The sequence below is a fragment of the Lactuca virosa genome, chromosome 1 (assembly GCF_052849685.1).
Source record: "Lactuca virosa cultivar CGN04683 chromosome 1, Lactuca_virosa_CGN04683_v6, whole genome shotgun sequence".
NCBI lineage: Eukaryota > Viridiplantae > Streptophyta > Magnoliopsida > Asterales > Asteraceae > Lactuca > Lactuca virosa.
This window is the reverse complement of record NC_136426.1, coordinates 89,156,405-89,175,719: the sequence shown is the minus strand read 5'-3', so window position 1 is coordinate 89,175,719 and position 19,315 is coordinate 89,156,405. Positions and strand designations below refer to the sequence as shown.

The following is a 19,315-nucleotide window of genomic DNA, read 5'->3' as shown; positions in this document are numbered from 1 at the left end:
TGCCATAATCCAATTGCAAATTATCTAAAGGTAGGTAAATGACGATTTACCAATTCCACCACGAAAACGAAATTTTATACGAATTAGGTTTTGAATGAAATTCCTAGATTCTTTAAGATTCATTGAACTTTTCAATGACATGTTTAATCTCGATTATGCCCTTCAAATTTGTGACTGGGTTACCGAGGATCGCAAACAAGGTGTGAATAACCACGCAAATTAGATTGGTACTCTAGATGTCAATTACCACCTAATCAATGTGTCGGTTAACCACACACGCTCCATTGATCAATGATAATCTTACGAGAAACCCATTGCCATCCTTCGTTAGTCCCAAATTAGTGTGTCGGTTAACCACACACGCTCCACTAACGACCAACAAGGCGCAATGTGCAATTTCATGGTTAGCATCAAATTCACATTTTCCTAAAGTAACTAAGATTGAGAATTTATAAAGATGTTTAGTTACTTTGTATTTTCATTATACTTTTAATGAGAGCTTTGTGTCCTATCCTACCCGTTCGGCTAACGACCCTCCACTAGTCAAGGGTGCGGTGGGTAAGAGTGGATACCCAATGGCGGTCATTTTACATGCCGCTTCCTTAAACACCCCTTATAGGCCCGCTTCGTGAATGAGGTCTACTAATGGTAAGAATGACCTATTACTTATACATATATAATATATTAGACTTTTTAATTTTATATTGTATAAGGGTATATTTTAATCTTTTAAAATACTAAGTGGTTTAATCTATTAATAAATTAGACTTTTAATTTAATTAAATTTAAACCATATTATTATGGATTTATTAATTTTCTCTTTTAATTAAACACTTAATTAATTTAATAAAATCCATAAGGGTGTAATTTGAACTATTCAAAATACTAATGTTCTAAATTTAAGATTTCAAAATTAAAGCTATTTAATCAAATTTTAAATTATAAAACCATGAGGTGCAATTTTGAAAATTTTCAAAATACTTGGGTTTAACTATTTAAATTTCCAAAACTAAAACTTTTAATTTCAAATTTAAACTATAAAACCAAAAGGGTGTAATTTAAAACTTTTTCAAAATTACTAGGTTAAATATTTGAATCAAAATAATCTTATATCATCCATATTTAACCAAATCCACTAATTTTGATAAGGATATCACATACCAATCAGAAAAATCGAATTTAGGCATTAAAAACGAGTTATGGTAATTATCTAAATCAAATCTGACCAAAAAATCGAAAATCCCTGCACCAGACGAGTCAACTCGTCGAGTTGCCAAGTGAACTCGTCGATTTCATGCAACTCATCAAGTCTGATATCCAACTCGTCGACTCTGTTGGTCAGAAAGCAAAAAATTTCGATTTCTTGTTCTTTTGGCAGTCTACTCTTGCACCAATTTAATTGAAAAACATCCTAAGTTCTGATACCACTGATGAGTTTTGAGCACTACACCATTCCTATTATGTACATGCAACCCTAATGCTTTGGATCTAAGTTTTTCTCTATTGAACATGCAAATACAAACTCCAAAGCAATAACCCTAAGACTAGCATACGCAATTTCGAAATTGACATATAAATTAGGGTTTGATGATTACCTCTCTTGTTATGTAGCAATAACAAGTTCACCTTGAATATCCTTGACCTTTGAAAGCTTAGTGCCCCAATTGTTGCACCTCTAATGGAATCACAAACACTCTTGCAAAGGATGAGATGAGAGATACTAGAAATCAGCTAGGGTTCTTCTTGGAATGCCTTAGAGGCCAAATTCCACATGTGAAGGGACTTTAAATAGTTGTGTGGGCTGCTATGGTTTCTGGAGGAAACCCTAATTCCTGCTTAAGGCTTAAGCAGCCTATGGATTCCCTCTTTAGAGCCCTTGGACGAAATCTATAGGGCTTCCCTATAGGATTTCGTCCACTCCACTCTATGGAGTCCATCAGCCTAATTTTGCAACTATCAATGATTTGCAAAACCAGTCCTTCCATTATTAATCAGTTCCTTTTAATCCCAAAATTAATATCAAATTAATTTCTGATTAATTACTAATTAATAATATGATTTCCAAATAATATATTAATATTATAATATATTAATAAAATAATTCTGAGTACCACTTTATTATTCAAATAATAAATCCTACTCTCTCTCCACTTGTCATCCTATCAAGTTGCATGAGTGAAGGCAACCCAAAAGAACCATGCTCATAATCAAATCAAGTACATACCAAATATAGTTATGGGCTTAGACACCTAATCCAACAAGTCTTAGATGCGATATGTACATTACATAAAGAATTCTATACGAAGCCCATGCCAATACCCGATGATGAAACCGACAAGAGGTGGAGGTGGTTTAAGGTTAGTAAGTAATTAATATAAATTTATTTAATTCCAATATTAATAAATAATTTGTTTTATGTACAGGGTTGCTTAGGAGCATTAGATGGAACATATATCAAAGTTAAAGTCCTTGCAACGAATAGAAAACCTTATCGAACACGCAAGGGTGAGATTTGTACTAATGTACTGGGAGTGTGTTCGAGAGATCTTCAATTCATATATGTACTAGCGGGATGGGAGGGTTTCGAAGTAGATAGTTGAGTACTCCGAGATGCTATTAGTAGACCACATGGTCTTAAAATACCTCATGGTATGATATACATAAAACATAAAGCTACATAATATTATTATTAATACAGTCTAACTAAATATGTAGAATCTATTGTAGGAACATACTACTTTTGTGATGCAGGTTATGCAAATGGTGAAGGTTTTCTAACACCTTATCGCGGACAACGTTACTATCTTAATGATTGGTCTCGACCACCTACAAATGCTAAAGAGTTATATAAGATGAGACACTCATCAGCAAGGAACGTAGTAAAACGATGTTTTGGATTGATCAAATCTAGATGGGCTATTTTACGTGATAATGCATACCATCCAATAGAATCTATGCCACGCATAATCACTGCATGTTGTTTGATGCATAATTTCATACGTACAACCATGACCGAAGACCCCCTTGATCAAGAAATCCCTGCAAATCACACACAATTTGGAGACGAACATGACAACATTATTTCTATCGTAGAGACATCGCAGGGACGGACTGACCGTCGAGATCTTCTTGCTAATACTATGTTTATTGGTTGGAGTGCAAGGCATGCCAACAATTAATTTTTTCCATGTTTTTATGTAAACTTCATTATTCTTTATTTGGTGTTGATATTATGTTTAATGACTGAACAACTCTATTATTATTTCATTATTCTTGTTGGTATATTGTATTTATTATGTGATGTGATAATATTTCTTTAGTTTGGATCTATTTGTAACTTTAATAAAAAAAAATGTTATTTAGAAAAAATAAGCAAGGTAAAACAAAACATTTCCATTTCACTGCTTAATACAATCAAACAAGAGAAATGATTCTCAAAAACATTTCTCTAGTGGATTCTCAGTTCTACCAAACAGTGTAATCAATTCTATTTCTCTAGCTTAATTCTCTTTCTCTGCATTTCCATACTCTGCTGCAATTCTATTTCTCTGTACCAAATGCACCCTAAAAATGAAAAACTTATAATAGCGATAAATGCTATTTTTTCCGGCTCGTCCAAGGCATTTGAGGATATTTAAATCCTGAGGACCGGCCCTGGTATCAACCTACTTCGTATCATACTATCACATGCAACAAATGACTAGTTTTTTTTAACAGTTGCATATTCATATATTAAATATTCTAGCAAAATGCTAGAAAAAAAAATAAAAAATTACAATTTACACGGAGTTTAAAAGCCAAGAATTCCAAATTACTACGGAGTTGGAATCTCGATTATTTAACCAAGAAAAACAATTAAGTACTATACTATCAAAAATTGAATTTTTCTTGATCTCCAAGTCACCAAAAAGCAAGGAATTTCAAAACCACCAGAAAAACCAAAAAGAAGATCGGACAATCACTTCCAGACGACGCTTCTTGACAGCAAAAAGATGACACGTGTCAATCTAGGAAAGCCATTTTCTTGATAGAGAATGTGGTAAGAAAGACCAAAGCACACCACCGAGCAACAAGCTTCCAAACATCAACCACAACCTGGTAATTAAAAAATAAATGTTGTACAGTTTCCACCCAGCGTTGCTAACTGGAAATGCACAATTTTACTGTTGTACAATTAAAAAATAAGTGTTGCAACAGATGACTAATGCTATCCAAAATCATGGGAATTACTTTAAAGTTTTATAACATTGGAAATGCACAATTTTAATGTGCAATTATAAACCCTTTAGCATTACTCTTGCACTTCCAACATTCATTTAGTTACTTGCTTTCAATATAGTTTCTATAAGTTTCAAAAAAAAATTCTTAGGAGCTCTGAATTATTTGCATCCTAGTTCAAGGGTTTGCAAGGATTCGTTGAGATGTCATATTTATGGGCTTTGTACGAAAACTAAAACTAGGCCTTAAATATAATTTTTTTACTTATAGCCAGAATTCGTTAATACTATTATAATTGTTATAACAATACTTATAACTTAGTTATATATAATTTTTTACGTATGAGGCATAATTTTTGAAAATAAAATAACAATAATCATTCGAATACTCAATGAAAAATGAAACTATGAAAGTAGAAATGTAGAATTCTAGAAAACTAAAATGACTAAATTAGAATTCTGAATACAAAAGAACCGTTAACCTAATAAGATTTTAGGCTTTATTTTGTATTAGGTTTTATATTGGCTCATTTGCTAGAAAACCCTAATTAGCTAGTATATATATTATGTCTTTTCCTTTCATTGTATCTTGTACTTCTCATTTGATAATAATGCGAAACTCTGGCCGTTCTATGGCTTATTAGTTTACATGGTATTAGAGCTCGGATGATCATCTGTATTTTTGTTTTTTGGTATGGTTTTATTGCTCGAATCTGTATTCCGTTTGATTTGATTTCTTCGTTTCGACGATTTCGAGGGTTTCGATTCGTCTGTTGGTTTTGTTGATTTTGAGTTATTGATTGTTGCTGCTACCATTCGTATTTACTGCTATTTTGGTTATTCTCGTTTGACTGATATTGAAATATGGCCCGAGAGATGATTATATTCAATCAATTAGTATCCAACTTGATGGCAAGAACTATGCCTATTGAAGTTATGTTATGAAGAAATTCTTCCGAGGCAAGACTATGTGGAGAATTGTTACATGTGATAATTAGAAGAAACCAACAGATGAAAAGGTTGCATGCAGCCTTATTGGATTCCTGGGAGACTGATAACTCCAAGATCATTACTTGGATTAATAATTTTGTTATTCACTCTATTGGTACTCAGTTGGCAAAGTATGACACAACAAAGGAGGTTTGGGATCACTTGGCTAGGCTGTATACTAAGTCTAACTTTGCAAAGCAATATCAGTTAGAGTTTGATATTCGATCCCTCTGTTAGGCGCATTTCATGTACCCATTTTGTAGTTCTATTTCATAAACTTGCATTGCATCTAGGCTTAAGCTCATGCATTTTACATGTTTTTCGGGATTTTCCATGATATTGTTTCACCCGCACACTTTTGTGATATTTCAGGGACTTTTGGAGGTGGGATCTCGCTTAGGGAGGTAAATAAAAGATGTGGACAAGATTTCAGGACTTGCGGAGCACCGGGGATGAAGATATTGAAGAATTGAAGATTTTGGCATTTTAGGGAATTACACGGGCCGTGTAAACTATAGCCATGAGTTTACGCGGGCTGTGTAATCGAGCATACTTCAGCAACGTACTTTGAAGACCCAACCAATCTGAGCAGACTACTTTTTCAATTACACGGGTCGTGTAAATGACAGTGTCAATTTACGCGGGTCTTGTAAACATGAATGTGGGTTAAAAAGCAGTTTTTCATCTTTCTTAAAAGAGTGCAACCGATTTCATTTTCTGGTTTGTCGATTTTGGGAGCTTTCTGGGCGATTTTCTATAGGATTTTGGAGTTGATTAACACTTGGAAACATTTGGATTTCATTTTGTAAGAAATTTAGTTTCATTTTCTAGATTTGTGATCTTGTTCTAGTCATGAGTGGCTAGAACCCTAGTTTCTCCAACTTTATGTATTGACTTCTTAGTTGTGATTTCAATCATGTGACTTGATGTTTGCTTTCAGTTTCTATCTAGTGAATTTGATTTTGTTTCAATCGAATGTTTGATTCTAGTTGTGATTCTTATTGGCCGTTTGAATGAAGGTTAGGTCATTCAAGTTATCTAATTGCAAAATCTGTAATTGTTTTGTAAATTGGATTAGGTAACAAACACTAAACTGATTTCTATTGAATGGATTTAATGTAAATCTTATTCACACATTCTTATGCTCCCGAGCTTATGAGGAGTATTGAGTGTTGTTGGGAACATTCACATAAATCTCATTGCAACCTTTTAATTTCTATCTAAGAGCTTGTTTAGACTTAAATTAGAAGGTTAGGTTATTTCCAAAGAGCTTGTTTTGAATTTGACAATGTGGTGAATGGGAAGTGTTAGAGCTTGTTAGCACTTCCAAGTACCAACTTAGATAAAATTGAACAAATATCATTTCATCCATGGAATCACATTGCTAAATTGTCTTGCATAGAGTTAGAGTCCTTACAAATCTTGAATTTGTTTTATTTAATTGATAATTTACTCATTACTTTATTTTCTTGTTTAAATCATTGCATATAACTCCCCCCCCACACACACACTTTTATGACCATTTTTGTACCTTACACAAAAAGGTATAAGCTCTTGTTCCGTGTCTCCGTGGATCGACCCTGCTTACCTTGTATTACATTTTTAGTTCAAAGTAACAGTGTTTTTGGAGTCATTTAGTACCCCTTTATTTGTTGGGTTTGACACGCCTAACAAATTGGCGCCGTTGCCGGGGACACGGTGTTACTAGTTGTTTATGCCTAGATCTTTTCGTACAGGTACACCATTGCTAATTGACACAGAGATAGAGAAGACTGCAAAGAAGTTACGGAAGCAAGCTAAGCTTCGTAAGAGGCAACCGGGTTCCGGGACTTCTTCATCATCTACCCCTCCAGTCATTAACATTTGGGTGGATATACCCCTCTCAAGTGTATCCGCATCCGAAACATAAACTCTCTTACTCTCACCTCAACCATCCTCACCCAGAAGTACCACTCAACCCTCTTCGCCTACTCATAACATTCCAAACTTTACACCCACAGAAACCTCATTTCCCACTCATACCATGAGAGACAACCATGGAGGGAATCAAGGTCCTCCAAATCTACCACCCGAGCAAACCCTTCGTCAATGGGCGAGGAAAAAGGTTACTCAACAACCTATTTGCATCACATATCCGACAACCACAAATCTTGAACTAAAATACGGACTCATCCACTTACTCCCAACCTTTAGAGGTCTGGAAAACGAAGATCCCCACAAGTTGATAATGGCAAAAAGAAAGTTATGATCTTTCTTTGGAATACAAAATGGATCTGATGAGATGATGTTTTGCTAAGGTGAAACACAATTACTGATGTATAATTGTGAGTGTTAGGTGCATTTTATGCACCTTTTTGCACACCTTTTAGTCCCCTTTTATGCATCTATTTAGCATAGTTATTCTTCATTTTTATTGCATTTCATCATATTCATGTTAGTCTCTAGAACAACCTTATTTGCACACTTTCATGTCTTTTTCAAGTAAACCGGAGGTTGGGACGCGCTTTGGGAGGTGCCGGGAAGCATTGGTGAAGATTTCGGGATGATCGGGCGAAGAACGGAAAAGTTGGAACAATCAAGTTTGGAATTGGAGTCAGAGGGGTACACGGGCCGTGTTGGATTTACACTGTAAAATCAACACGGGCCGTGTTGACCAGAAAAGAAGCTGTTGACCATGCTGAACACGGGCCGTGTTAGTTTAGTGCAAATCAACACGGGCCGTGTTGACCATGCTGAACACGGGCCGTGTCAGTTTAGTGCAAGTCAACACGGGCCGTGTTCGACCTAAAAACCAACTTTTGGCAGTTTTTCCTATCTTTCATATTACGGAAATTGGGTCATTTGGGACATCATATCAGAGCATTATTGGAGAGGGGGTTTCGAAGGCTTTTGCAAGGATTTGATCATTTATCATTTGGAAATATTATTTCTCTTATTTGTAAGTTGTATTTGTGAATTATTTCCATCTTTTAACTTGTGATCTTGTTCTAGCCATGTGTGGCTAGAACCCTAGTTTCTCAAATTTCATGTTTTGACTTCTTGGTAGTGACTTCAATCATATGACATGATGTTTGTTCTTAATTTCTATCTAATGAATTTGATTTTGCTTTAATCGAATGTTTGATTCTAATTGTGATTCTTATTAGCCATTTGAATTAGGGTTAGGTCATTCAAGTTATCTCTTTTACAAAATCCGTAATTGTTTTGTGAAATTGAACAAGTAACAAGCATTGAATTGATCTTTATTGAATGAATTTAGTGTAAATCTTATTCATACACTCTTACACTCCCGAGCTTGTGAGGAGTATTGGGTGTTGTTGGGAACATTCACATAAAGTTTAATGCAATCTTTCAATCTAATTCTAAGAGCGTGTTTAGATTAGGTTAGTAAGGTTAGGGTTAATCAAAGAGCTTGTTTTGGTTAATTAACGTGGTGAATGGGAAATGTTAGAGCTTGTTAACACTTTCAAGTACCAACTTAGATAGAATTGAGCAAATATCATGTTATCTTGGAATCACATTGCTAAGTTGTCATACATGAGGTTGGAGTCCTTACCATTTCTGAATTTAATTCACTCTTTTAGTTGATTACTTGTGTTTTAATTGTTTGTTTTAATTATTTCATTCTAAACCCCTCTCTTTACTGTTGGTTACCATAGTACCTTGCACAAAGAGGTATAGACTAATTATCCCGTGTCTCTATGGATCGACCCTGCTTGCCTTGTATTACCTTTTAGTGCAATATAGTAGTGTTCTTAGGAGTATATCATACCCCTATTATTTGTTGGGTTTGACACACCTAACATTGAGTATTTGGGTTTTTTTAATATTCAAGAATCTAAAAAGAAATTGATGGCGCATATAGAGATACTTTTTTGGATTTGTTTCAAGAAGGGTTCTTGATCTTCTTTTGAGTTTGTTCATGATATTCTTCTAGTTTTGTTGGGGTTTGATAAAGCATTGAAAAGCTGGGTTTGTTCTTTATTTTTATGCATTTGTTCTTGAACTCATATATTCATCTTCTGTGAATGTACTTTTTGAGGTTTGTTTCAATAAGGTGAGTTAAGAACTTCATCTAAGAAATAGAGTCACTTATAAAGTGAATGAACTTGATTAGATGTAGATGATATGGAGTTATGTTTTCTTCGATGTGTGTCATGACAAAGAGAATGGTCTATATAGTTTAAGAATATATTTAGAAAAAAAAAGTCAAAAAAAAAAACAAAAAAAACAAAAAAAGTGTAGAAATGTCATTTTACATAAACTTAAGAGGGTTTTTTTGACGCGGTCTCACGGGCGCACCAAGTTTGTAATATCCAAATAACATAAGGACCAAGTTTGTGTATTTTATTAAAGTTGGACTTTACGTGTCTATTACGCTACCATTTTTGTAATTTTCTCAAAAATATATAATAGATTAAATTACAAAATATTGAGTAATATAACTTTCAAACATTTTGATCAATATTTTTCAGGTATAATTTATAAATTTCCAATTGTGGAACTTAAATTAACTCGTTTTATATGAATATGTTGGAATACATGAATTGGGTGATTGGGTGATTACGAAAGAAGAAGGTCCATAACCACACGCGTTAGAACAATGACCAATTCACGCGTTAGAAGAAGAGGTTTCTATGAAACATTTATAACATAGATTTACCTATTATTCGAGAAACTCAAACACCAATTATATTCATAAATCCAAAAAATATAAACTTTTTGGCTTCTTCAGTTCAGCTGCATTTCCTCGAAGCTGCGTGTTTTCCTTTTCCGATGGCGAGTACCAATTAGCTCTTTAAATCAAGCAGGTTGCATGGATTGTTATTCTTCATCTTCTTATACAAAGCCTTATCGTTTCAGTCATTCTTGAAGCAGAAGCTCTTTTTCTTCTTCGTTTTTCATCATCAACTTCTATTTGTTAACTGATTAGCTTCTCGATCTTCTTTCGCAACACCTCTCATCATTCCATTTATTATTATTATTATTGAGTTCTTATTTTGTAGTGAGGCTCGAAATCATCACAACGTACTAGCAAAGCTGCTACAGATATCTACCGTAATTAATTTGAAACAGGTATGTCATATATGTTCGTCGGCCGTGATTTTGCTGTGACCTGAATCTAAATTTTGTTTGAATGTTTTAGAATGCATTCAATTCTGCGATTTTAACCTAATAATCGTGTGATTAATCGTCATGAACAAGTGCTCTGTCTTTTTTTTTTTTTTTTTTAATGCCTAATGCGTATTGTGTGCAATAGCATTCAAAGAAAAGTAAAGAGAAATTAGATTGACTTTTAGTTGATCTAGCATTTTTGTAAGCGCCGGCGAGTATTAGCGTTCATACAGTGGAACAAACAAGAAGGAAACTGTGTGTTGAGAAACGTAGACATTGGTATACTGTTATTAACTTTTTCAAAACATTTTATCTATTTGACTTCAAATCAATCCTAGTAGACTCGCGAAACAAGGAAGAAGATTTATTAAAATTCAAAAACTCTAGAACTCATGTGTAAGAAAGCACTCATACAAACAATTAAGCGATGAGTACTAAATAAAAACAATAATCTTAGATTTAAAGATTTTAGATCCTTGTAATTAATATATTTTACGTAAAAGTTAAGATTCTTTGTTTCAGGGAAATATATACAACACACGTAAGCTAGTTCTAATGGGTCAGCCAAATGGCATAATCGAGCAGCATCAACAGCCTCCACCACCACCACCGCCACCGCCGCCATCAACACAATACGATCTTCCTTGTCAAGATCTACTTGCTGGTATATAACTAGCATGATCGATCATATATAAATTCAACTCCCTTAACCTAATTCAGCTACTAATTAATTAATTCACTATATTTTTGAAATACAGTTAACAGACGAAGGGACTTCATCGATATTTGTGTCCCTCTATGTGAAGCATCAATGAAAGCAGATTGGAAAGCTGTGGAACAAATCATTGATAATCATGAATATCAGCTCTTACGTTATAGCATCACTGAAAATTGTGAAACAGCGCTTCACGTTGCAGCATCAGCTCATAACAACAGCGACAGCATCGAATTCGTGCGACGCCTTGTGGGTAAAATGAGCAAGTCTGACTTGCAACTTCAAAATAAATACGGAAATACCCCCTTTTCTTTGGCAGCTATAGCTGGAAATGTCGAAATTGCTAAAATTATGGTGGCCAAAAATAGTAATCTGCCCACAATCCCTAATGGCAAACAAATGATGTCACTTTATATCGCTGTATTATTTGGAAACCTAGAAATGGTGGATTATCTCTATGAAGAGTCTCAGCAAATGAAAGGTATTGGTTGGACACCTGAGAATAGGAGTTGGGTTTTCTTGAAGTCCATTGAGGTGGATTTCTTCGGTACGTATTTTTTACTTTTTACTAATAATATAGCTTTTGCACATACATTTTTGTCATTTAAAATGATTTTTAAATATTCTTTTGCAGATTTCGCACTTAAAATATTAGAAACCCACCCAGAACTCGCTCGAAACGGGAGTGCACTCGGGTATTTGGCTCAAAAACCTTGTGCATTTAATGAAATAAAACCAAATTTCACGAGGAGAATCGTCAATTCAAGTATCCATAATTCTACATAATTTGTTGGAAACTTATGGCTTTTTTAGTTCATCTAGCTAGGTCTCTTATTTATTTTTATTCGGTTTTTGCAGTTTTCCATTTGAAGGGGGAACCAACTGGCAGCAAAGCCATGCAATTACTAAGAAAGATTTGGGCAAGTTTGGAGGAGAAGCCGAAGCCTGAAATTGATGCAATACTCAGAGGCCCCGAAGTTATGATAGATGGAAAGAAAAATTACCCCTCTCGAACACTCTTTGTTGCTGCAGAAATGGGCAACACTAGATTTTTGGTTGAGCTCATTCGTAGATATCCTGATCTTATATGGAAGACAGATGATAACAATCAAAGTATTTTTCATGTTGCTGTTCTGCATAGACACGAGAGTATCTATAATTTGTTATATGAAATAGGCTCAATGAAGGCTTTGATAGTTCCTCTCAAGGATCCTCAAGGCAATAATATGTTGCATTTGATTGGAAAGAACACAGACAAAACCCGACTTCGACATGTGTCAGGGGCAGCTTTCCAATTGCAACATAAACTATTATGGTTCAAGGTACATTTTTGATATTTCTCTCAACGATAACAAAGATGCAGGTTTATTTTTAGAGATTTACTTTCATTCTATTCATAATCTCCTATATATGTTTGTGTTGTAGGAAGTGGAGTCTATGGTACCCCCTCTGTACAAAGAAAAAAAGAACAAAAGTGGCTTAACACCATATGAACTATTCACTGAAAACCACAAACCTTTAGTTACCGAAGGTGAGAAATGGATGAAAGGAACCGCTAGTAAATGCATGGTGGCTGCCGCCCTAATAGCCACCGTAGTATTTGCAGTCCCTTACACAATTCCCGGTGGCTACGACCAAAAAACCGGCTTTCCTATGTTTCTTCACAACAGTCCATCACTACAAGAATAAACACCTATAGGGACGAGTTCTATAGGGACGACATTAGTCGTCGCTATAGGCTCCCTATAGGGACGACATATCGTCGCTATAGAGTTGACCATTTTTTATTGACTTTTTAAGATACAGAGACAACTCTCAACATGTTAAGCGAGAAAAATAAGGGATTGGCGCGTTCTTTAGACATCTATACATATCGCTCTAATAAATAACAAAAATTGAAAAGAACATATTTTTTTAATCGTTTAACGGGAATAAAGGGTTTTGGGGTAAATATAGGGACGACTGTCTGTCCCCATAGCTTTCCAAAAAATATATATTTTAATCTATTTAGCTGGGAAATTCAGAACGATGTCGTTTGTTTGTGGGTATAGGGACGATAGATCGACCCCATAGGTTATAATCTTAGGATCCCTTTCCGTTTGTTCGTCTCCGGTCTCCGGTCTCGGATTTCTCTGGGAGCTTGGGGGCTCATCGAATAGCTTGTCTGAGGATCCGTCTTCCCCCCTTCACTAACCCTAACGCCTCCATCTCTATTTCTCGTTCATTCAAGGCTTAGAACTCAAGCAAATCTCTATCTTTCAGTACAGGTTCGTTGAAGTTCATGAGCATCTCTATATTTGTGTGTTTTTTTGTTCCTTCTTCTCCATCTGTAACTCCTGATTTTCTATGATTTCACAATTGCTCTCTTAGTTGCTCTCTTAGGACGTGATTTGCTCCCACATTTCCCCAGCTTATTAAAAGGTATTTTGTTTTCAGCATTGATAATCACAATTGCTTTCTCATGTACAGTATTCACAGATTTACTTCAATAGTTATTTACAAATTTACTTCAATTGTTGAAATCCTTTGTTATTCTCATATCTCATTGATAATTTCTTATGTTTGCTTAAGAAAATCCATTAATCAGCGTAGTGAATATCGGGCAGGGGCAGCAGCAATTAGGGCAGTCTGAACAGGTACAACAACAGCAACAACTCCAGTTGCAGCTTTGGGAACCTATCAATAGCATTGGAAATCTCGGGTACAAGTTCCTTGGATTGAATTATGGTGCATTCACAGCTTTTTTTTTTCAATTCTAGTGGAATCAACGATTCCATTCCAATTCCATGCTACCAAACAAACAACTCTCACCTCCATCTTTGACTGTTGTAACAGTCAATCCAGCACTAGTGCTTTCCAATCCGGTAATAATAAAGGGCAAATTCCCTTTATAAAGTCTCAGTTTTAGATTCAAATCAAGGAATTGCTGATCTGGGTTCTGAGAAGCTGTTTGGGCATTTAAGTTGCACTGTTTCTCCATTTTTGCTTGCGAGTTGTAGAACTTCCTCTTGCATGTATATACCTTCATGGGTCTTGATTTATATCGTCCCTGATATTCATTGAAACTATAGTTTTTTTTTTTTTTTTTTTAATTTAATTTTCCCCATGTTTAGAAATAAAAAAGTTATGGGTTTCATGGAAGAGATGACGTCTGTTTTCTTTTATACATCAACTATGTTCTATAAGTTCCTCAAGTACAATCATTACTCCATTATTTATAATAACACAAACAACATATCCAACGTGAATTTAGCTATACACGATTTCTGAAATTCGATTCTTTCTTTGTAATTCTTTCTTGTTATGTCACCATCTTTCTTGATCTTTGAAGTTAGTGTCAAATAATACTCTTCTTACCTACTTAATTTCATAGTTTTATCCAAAATTGTGCTTCTGTTTTCTTTTCCTTTTGGGTATAATCAAAAGTAATTTCAGCAGTCTGGGTGAGGGTAGCCATTATTGAAGTGTCACTCAAAGCTGCTTCTTTGATGAAATCGATGATCTTGGCTTTTGATAATGGCTCTAATAGCTTCTTAATAGCCTCCTTCTTAGAACTCTCATCATCTTCTTCTTCTTCTTCTTCTTCTTCTTCTTCTTCTTCTTCAACCTCTACCTCTTCAACTTCTTCTTCTTCTTCTTCTTCTTCTTCCTCTACTTCTTCAACTACTTGTGTTTCTTCTTCACCTTCTGATTCTTCCTCCTCAGATGTCTCATGTTTAACTGTTACTTTGGGTTTCTTTTCTTCCACTTGTGCTTTAAGTGATGTTCCTGCTCTCTTCTTCTTCATTTGACAGACGCCACTCTTTGTCAAACCGTATGGAACGGGCAACAATTACCTAAAAAAAGGAACACTCTTCATTATAATTGTAGTCATTACTGAATAAACAGGCATGTTTCATTAGATACAAAAGTATAAGACATGTGTTTAAATATATCACTCAATATGCAAAACATATGGCACTCACCAGAATTTAGCATTGACCTTGGGAAAGAACATTTTATGCATCAGATTCTTTTCAATAATGAAGTTATGGATAATATGTAATGTTCCTTTATAGTTTATACTTTATATAATAAGCAGAAAACATGAACATTATGCCTGACAGTAGCAAAGTTATATATTCTGGAAGAAGCATTAAATGTCATATCATATTATCATTTGAAAAGTGACATCTTTAGCATGCTAACACAGATCTGAAGTAGAGTTCTGTTAATGTAAACGTTCACACACGGCTTATGCTATCACATTTTACAGTTAATTGCTAAACTTTAGTAAATTCAAGCAGGTTCAAACTTTTGCACTAACAAAAGAACATGTGTGAATTAGGAAAAATGTTATTACACCAAGAAAAATAGTTTCAAATGATTACTGAAGCATGATAGTGCCAACAACCTGTTGTAGGTAACATTTACCTACTTTTGAATAACACAGAAAAAGTGGAAGGGTTTGATCGTTATAAAAAGTGGAAGCAAATACTAATTTCAGCTTTTTTAGTAATTTCAGCTTTGATTCCATAATACCACCACAACATTTCTTCACTTCAATTATATCAACCTTCAAGCTCTTCATAAACATACTTCAAATGCTACATTGTACCTCTAACTTTTAAAGCAGACTTCATATCTCCAATCTTGCAATAAGCATTAATCAGTGTGTTTGGTGAATATCGGGCAGGGGAAGCAGCAATTAGGGCAGTCTGAACAGGTACAACAACAACTCCAGTTGCAGCGTTTGGAAATATCGGGTAATTTTCTTCTTTCTTTTATTCTTCTCTACTCTTTTTGTGCTTTATCATATACATCATTATGCATATGAAATATCCTTATGGTGTTTGGATGTTCTTGTAAATGTCTAACTGATGCTTTATATATTGTTGGAATTGATACTTTTTAATCAGACATGATACTTAACACACTAGGTCTCTAATCTTTATAAGTCATGATACTTAACATATCATGTTGTTGACATCTAGGAAAGAGAAGTTGTTGAGCTGAGTTGGACAGCTGACTAAGGACTAGTCAAATTCAAAGTCAAAGTCAAATTCAAGGACAATATCAGGTATGTGATGATGATATAATCCCTTACTATTTGAGAAGAAGTACAAGTGATACAGTAATAATAATGGTCTTCATTTACAATAATTTATCAAAGTACAATGCTATTTCTTGCTATAATTGCTAGTTTTATCAAAGTATGATATATAACTTAACACGGATTAAGCACACAAAGTATGTTGAATCAGATCAGATATAGACAACTAAGTATAAACATTCAAGTTGTTTAGGTATAATAGAAGTAGAATGCTATAAAAAAATAAAGCAATACAAGTAGAAGTAGAATGCTATAAAAAAAATAAAGCAATACAAGTAGAAGTAGAATGCTATAAAAAAAATAAAGCAATACAAGTAGAAGTAGAATGCTATAAAAAAAATAAAGCAATACAAGTAAGATGATATAATATGAAGAATATGAAAAATAAATCCTAAATAAAAACAAATTAGTTATATATTTACTATACATACAATCTAATTCTTGATAATCAAACAGTTATGACAATTGATAAGAGTTGGATTACACTGTCAAATCGGAGCTCTCCAGAATTCCTAAAAGGTCTTAGAAACTTTATAGAGATTGCAAAGAACCATGTCGATAGTGAAGGAAAAACATGTTGCCCGTGTTGAGATTGTGTGAATATGTATCGACAAATTGTGACTACAGTTTATGCCCACATACATGACCGTGGATTTCTTCAATCATATCGTATATGGATTCATCACGGGGAGGAATATCCTTCTTCAGATTTAGACAACATTTGGTTTCCTAAAAATCATACTACAACAACAAATGAAATGTTTGATGCAATAGATGATGTTATGGAAGAGGAAAATACACATGAAGGAAATATTGATGGAGAAGGAATTGGTTTAGACCCAGAATTTGATGCATTGTTTAAAGAGGCCAATACAGAGTTATACCCTGGTTGTAGCTGGATGTCTTCCCTAAACTTTGTAGCAAAACTGATGCACATGAAAGCCATCAATAAATGGACAGACAGTTCGATGGACCAACTTTTAGAGTTTTTAAGAGTTGCGTTCCCAAAAGAAAATGCGATTCCAGCTTTCACACTATGAAGCTAAGAAGAAGCTGAAAAAAATTGGGTTAGGATATCAATCTATACATGCTTGTGTTAATGATTGTGCTTTGTTTTGGAAGGAGAATGAGTCGATGCAGAACTGTCCTATTTGTAACGAGAGCAGATGGGTTGACAAAAACACAACGGGAAGAAAGTGGCACAAAAAGTGTTGCGTTATTTTCCTTTGACTCCCAGGCTTCGTCGAAGGTATAGTTCTAGATTCACGGCAAAAGACATGATTTGGCATAATACAGGGCGGTCAAATGATGGTAAGATGTATCATCCAGTTGATGGGAAGGCATGACAAGAATTTGATAAGTGTTATCCTGAGTTCGCCAATGAACCTAGGAACGTTCGCTTGGGTTTGGCTGCTAATGGCTTTAATCCATTTGGCAACATGAATCAGTCGTATAGTATGTGGCCGATAATATTGACAACGTACAATACCCCACCATGGTTATGTATGAAAGAGTCTTCTTTCATGTTGACTTTGCTAATTCCTGGCCCTAAATCACCTGCGAAGGACATTGATGTTTTCTTGAGGCCTTTGGTAGACGAGTTGAAAATGTTATGGGACGAAGGAGTGCAAATGAGAGATGCAACAACTAACACTATATTTACAATGCATGCAGCACTATTATGGACTATCAACGATTATCCTGCTCGTAGCAGTTTGTCTGGATGGAGTGGTCAAGGTTATAAAGCTTGTTCTACCTGCAATAAAGACACACCTTCATGTCGTATAACCAACAAGATAGCTTATGTTGGTCATAGAAGATTCTTGCATAGCAAGCACAAATGGAGGGAGAGTTTGTTGTTTAATGGCAAAAAAGAGTCGAGAAAGCCTCCCCGACGATTCGGTAATGCAACAATATTATAGCAACTAGACTGTCTCCCAGATCGTATTCCAGGGAAACATCCTAGCTATGGTGGGGGTGTGAAAAGAAAACGTACAGAGTCAGAGTTAAACTGGACCAAACAGAGTATCTTCTTTGAGCTTAGTTATTGGTCTTCTTTAGAACTAAAACACAATCTGGATGTTATGCACGTGCAGACAAATGTGTCTAAGAGTTTTGTGGGTTCGAGCTGGTTTGCCTACGAATGTTTCAACAACAATCATTGACCTTTGCACATTCTTTAAAAAAGTTTGTGCACGGACATTGGATGTAAAAGACATGTACAAAGCACATAATGATTTGATAAAGATCTTATGCATTCCTAGTATTTGTCATCTTAGATGCCATTTCCTTAATCTTATCTTCCACTTCAATCCTTGTGTTTTTATCAATCCTCACATCTCGTTATGCTCAAGAGGATTTTCTTGAAACATTACCGAAAAAGCTTTTGGTAGGTCTATCCATGCTTTTTCTTTCCATAGTGACCATGATGTTTTCTTTTAGTGTTAGTTTCTTTGTGATATATCGTCACAAGTTTATTGTCATTGCAATCTTCATTAGTGTGGTTGCGCTTATACCTATTGTTTCGTATGCTCAACTACAATATCCTCTTGTGAAAGACGTGTTTATTTCAACGTATGGGTCTAGGTATCTCTTTAAGCCCAAGAAACAAGTGCTTTATTATCAAAATCCAAGGGTCTAGACGTCTAGTAGTAGTAGTTGTTATTATTGTTGTGTGATAAAGATTTTGTTTTAAGAATATGTATTGAAACTTATTTTTTATTATTAAAGTTTATAGTCGATTCTTTCATGTAAACTCTATGTATCTCAGGTTGTGTAGTTTTGTTCTTTTATTCAGGAATATTCTTTGTATCTCTTTTTAGAAGTACTGAAATTTGGGTTGTCATTTTCTTTTTAAACCATCTTCTCATAACATAAACGTAAGCATCATAATTTTGTTTTAACAAATTACACATAGAAACCATATTTAAAAGTATTGTATTTCATAATTGAATAAGCTAAGTGCTAAATTGTATTTCAAAAATCGTATTGATAATACTCATTATTATTAATTATTGTATATGTTATACAAATTAATAAATTAAATATATGTGTAAAATATATAGTTAGTTTGTAATTTATGATACTTAACATTGAGAGAGAGAGAGAGAGAGAGAGAGAGAGAGAGAGAGAGAGAGAGAGAGAGAGAGAGAGAGAGAGAGAGAGAGAGAGAGATTTTATGAACAG

The 19,315-nt window shown here is 34.5% G+C and overlaps 1 protein-coding gene and 1 long non-coding RNA gene across 12 annotated transcripts in view; both read left to right on the top strand.

Annotated features, from left to right (window-relative positions):
• Positions 1 to 2,309: 2,309 nt before the first annotated feature.
• On the top strand, positions 2,310 to 12,875 carry LOC145116716 (uncharacterized). The gene is made up of 8 exons (XM_079053046.1): positions 2,310 to 2,357; positions 2,424 to 2,505; positions 2,752 to 2,876; positions 10,845 to 10,986; positions 11,081 to 11,584; positions 11,672 to 11,803; positions 11,896 to 12,359; positions 12,463 to 12,875. Exons 1-8 carry the CDS (start codon positions 2,310 to 2,312, stop codon positions 12,724 to 12,726), a joined length of 1,761 nt encoding a protein of 586 aa, XP_078909172.1. The 3' UTR covers positions 12,727 to 12,875.
• Positions 12,876 to 13,069: 194 nt separating this feature from the next.
• LOC145150350 (uncharacterized) overlaps positions 13,070 to 19,315 on the top strand; it is a 28,621-nt gene continuing 22,375 nt past the window's right edge. For 3 of the 11 annotated variants that reach the window (XR_013731221.1, XR_013731215.1, XR_013731203.1), the window contains exons 1-5: positions 13,073 to 13,304; positions 13,408 to 13,458; positions 13,644 to 13,738; positions 15,713 to 15,782; positions 16,011 to 16,096. This is a non-coding gene — a long non-coding RNA (uncharacterized LOC145150350). Of the gene's footprint in view, positions 13,305 to 13,407; positions 13,459 to 13,608; positions 13,739 to 15,364; positions 15,783 to 16,010; positions 16,097 to 16,585; positions 18,460 to 19,315 lie in introns of those variants that run through there. The other 8 variants (XR_013731233.1, XR_013731179.1, XR_013731227.1 and 5 more) reach the window with 8 other exon arrangements.

What these genes read in the sequence shown, in the direction of transcription:
- LOC145116716 (XM_079053046.1), top strand. Translation starts at nt 2,310, where the DNA reads ATGCCAATACCCGATGATGAAACCGACAAGAGGTGGAGGTGGTTTAAG. An exon ending in CATTGAGGTGGATTTCTTCG is followed by an intron (nt 11,585 to 11,671) that starts GTACGTATTTTT and finishes ATTCTTTTGCAG; the next exon opens with ATTTCGCACTTAAAATATTA. An exon ending in ATAAACTATTATGGTTCAAG is followed by an intron (nt 12,360 to 12,462) that starts GTACATTTTTGA and finishes TTTGTGTTGTAG; the next exon opens with GAAGTGGAGTCTATGGTACC.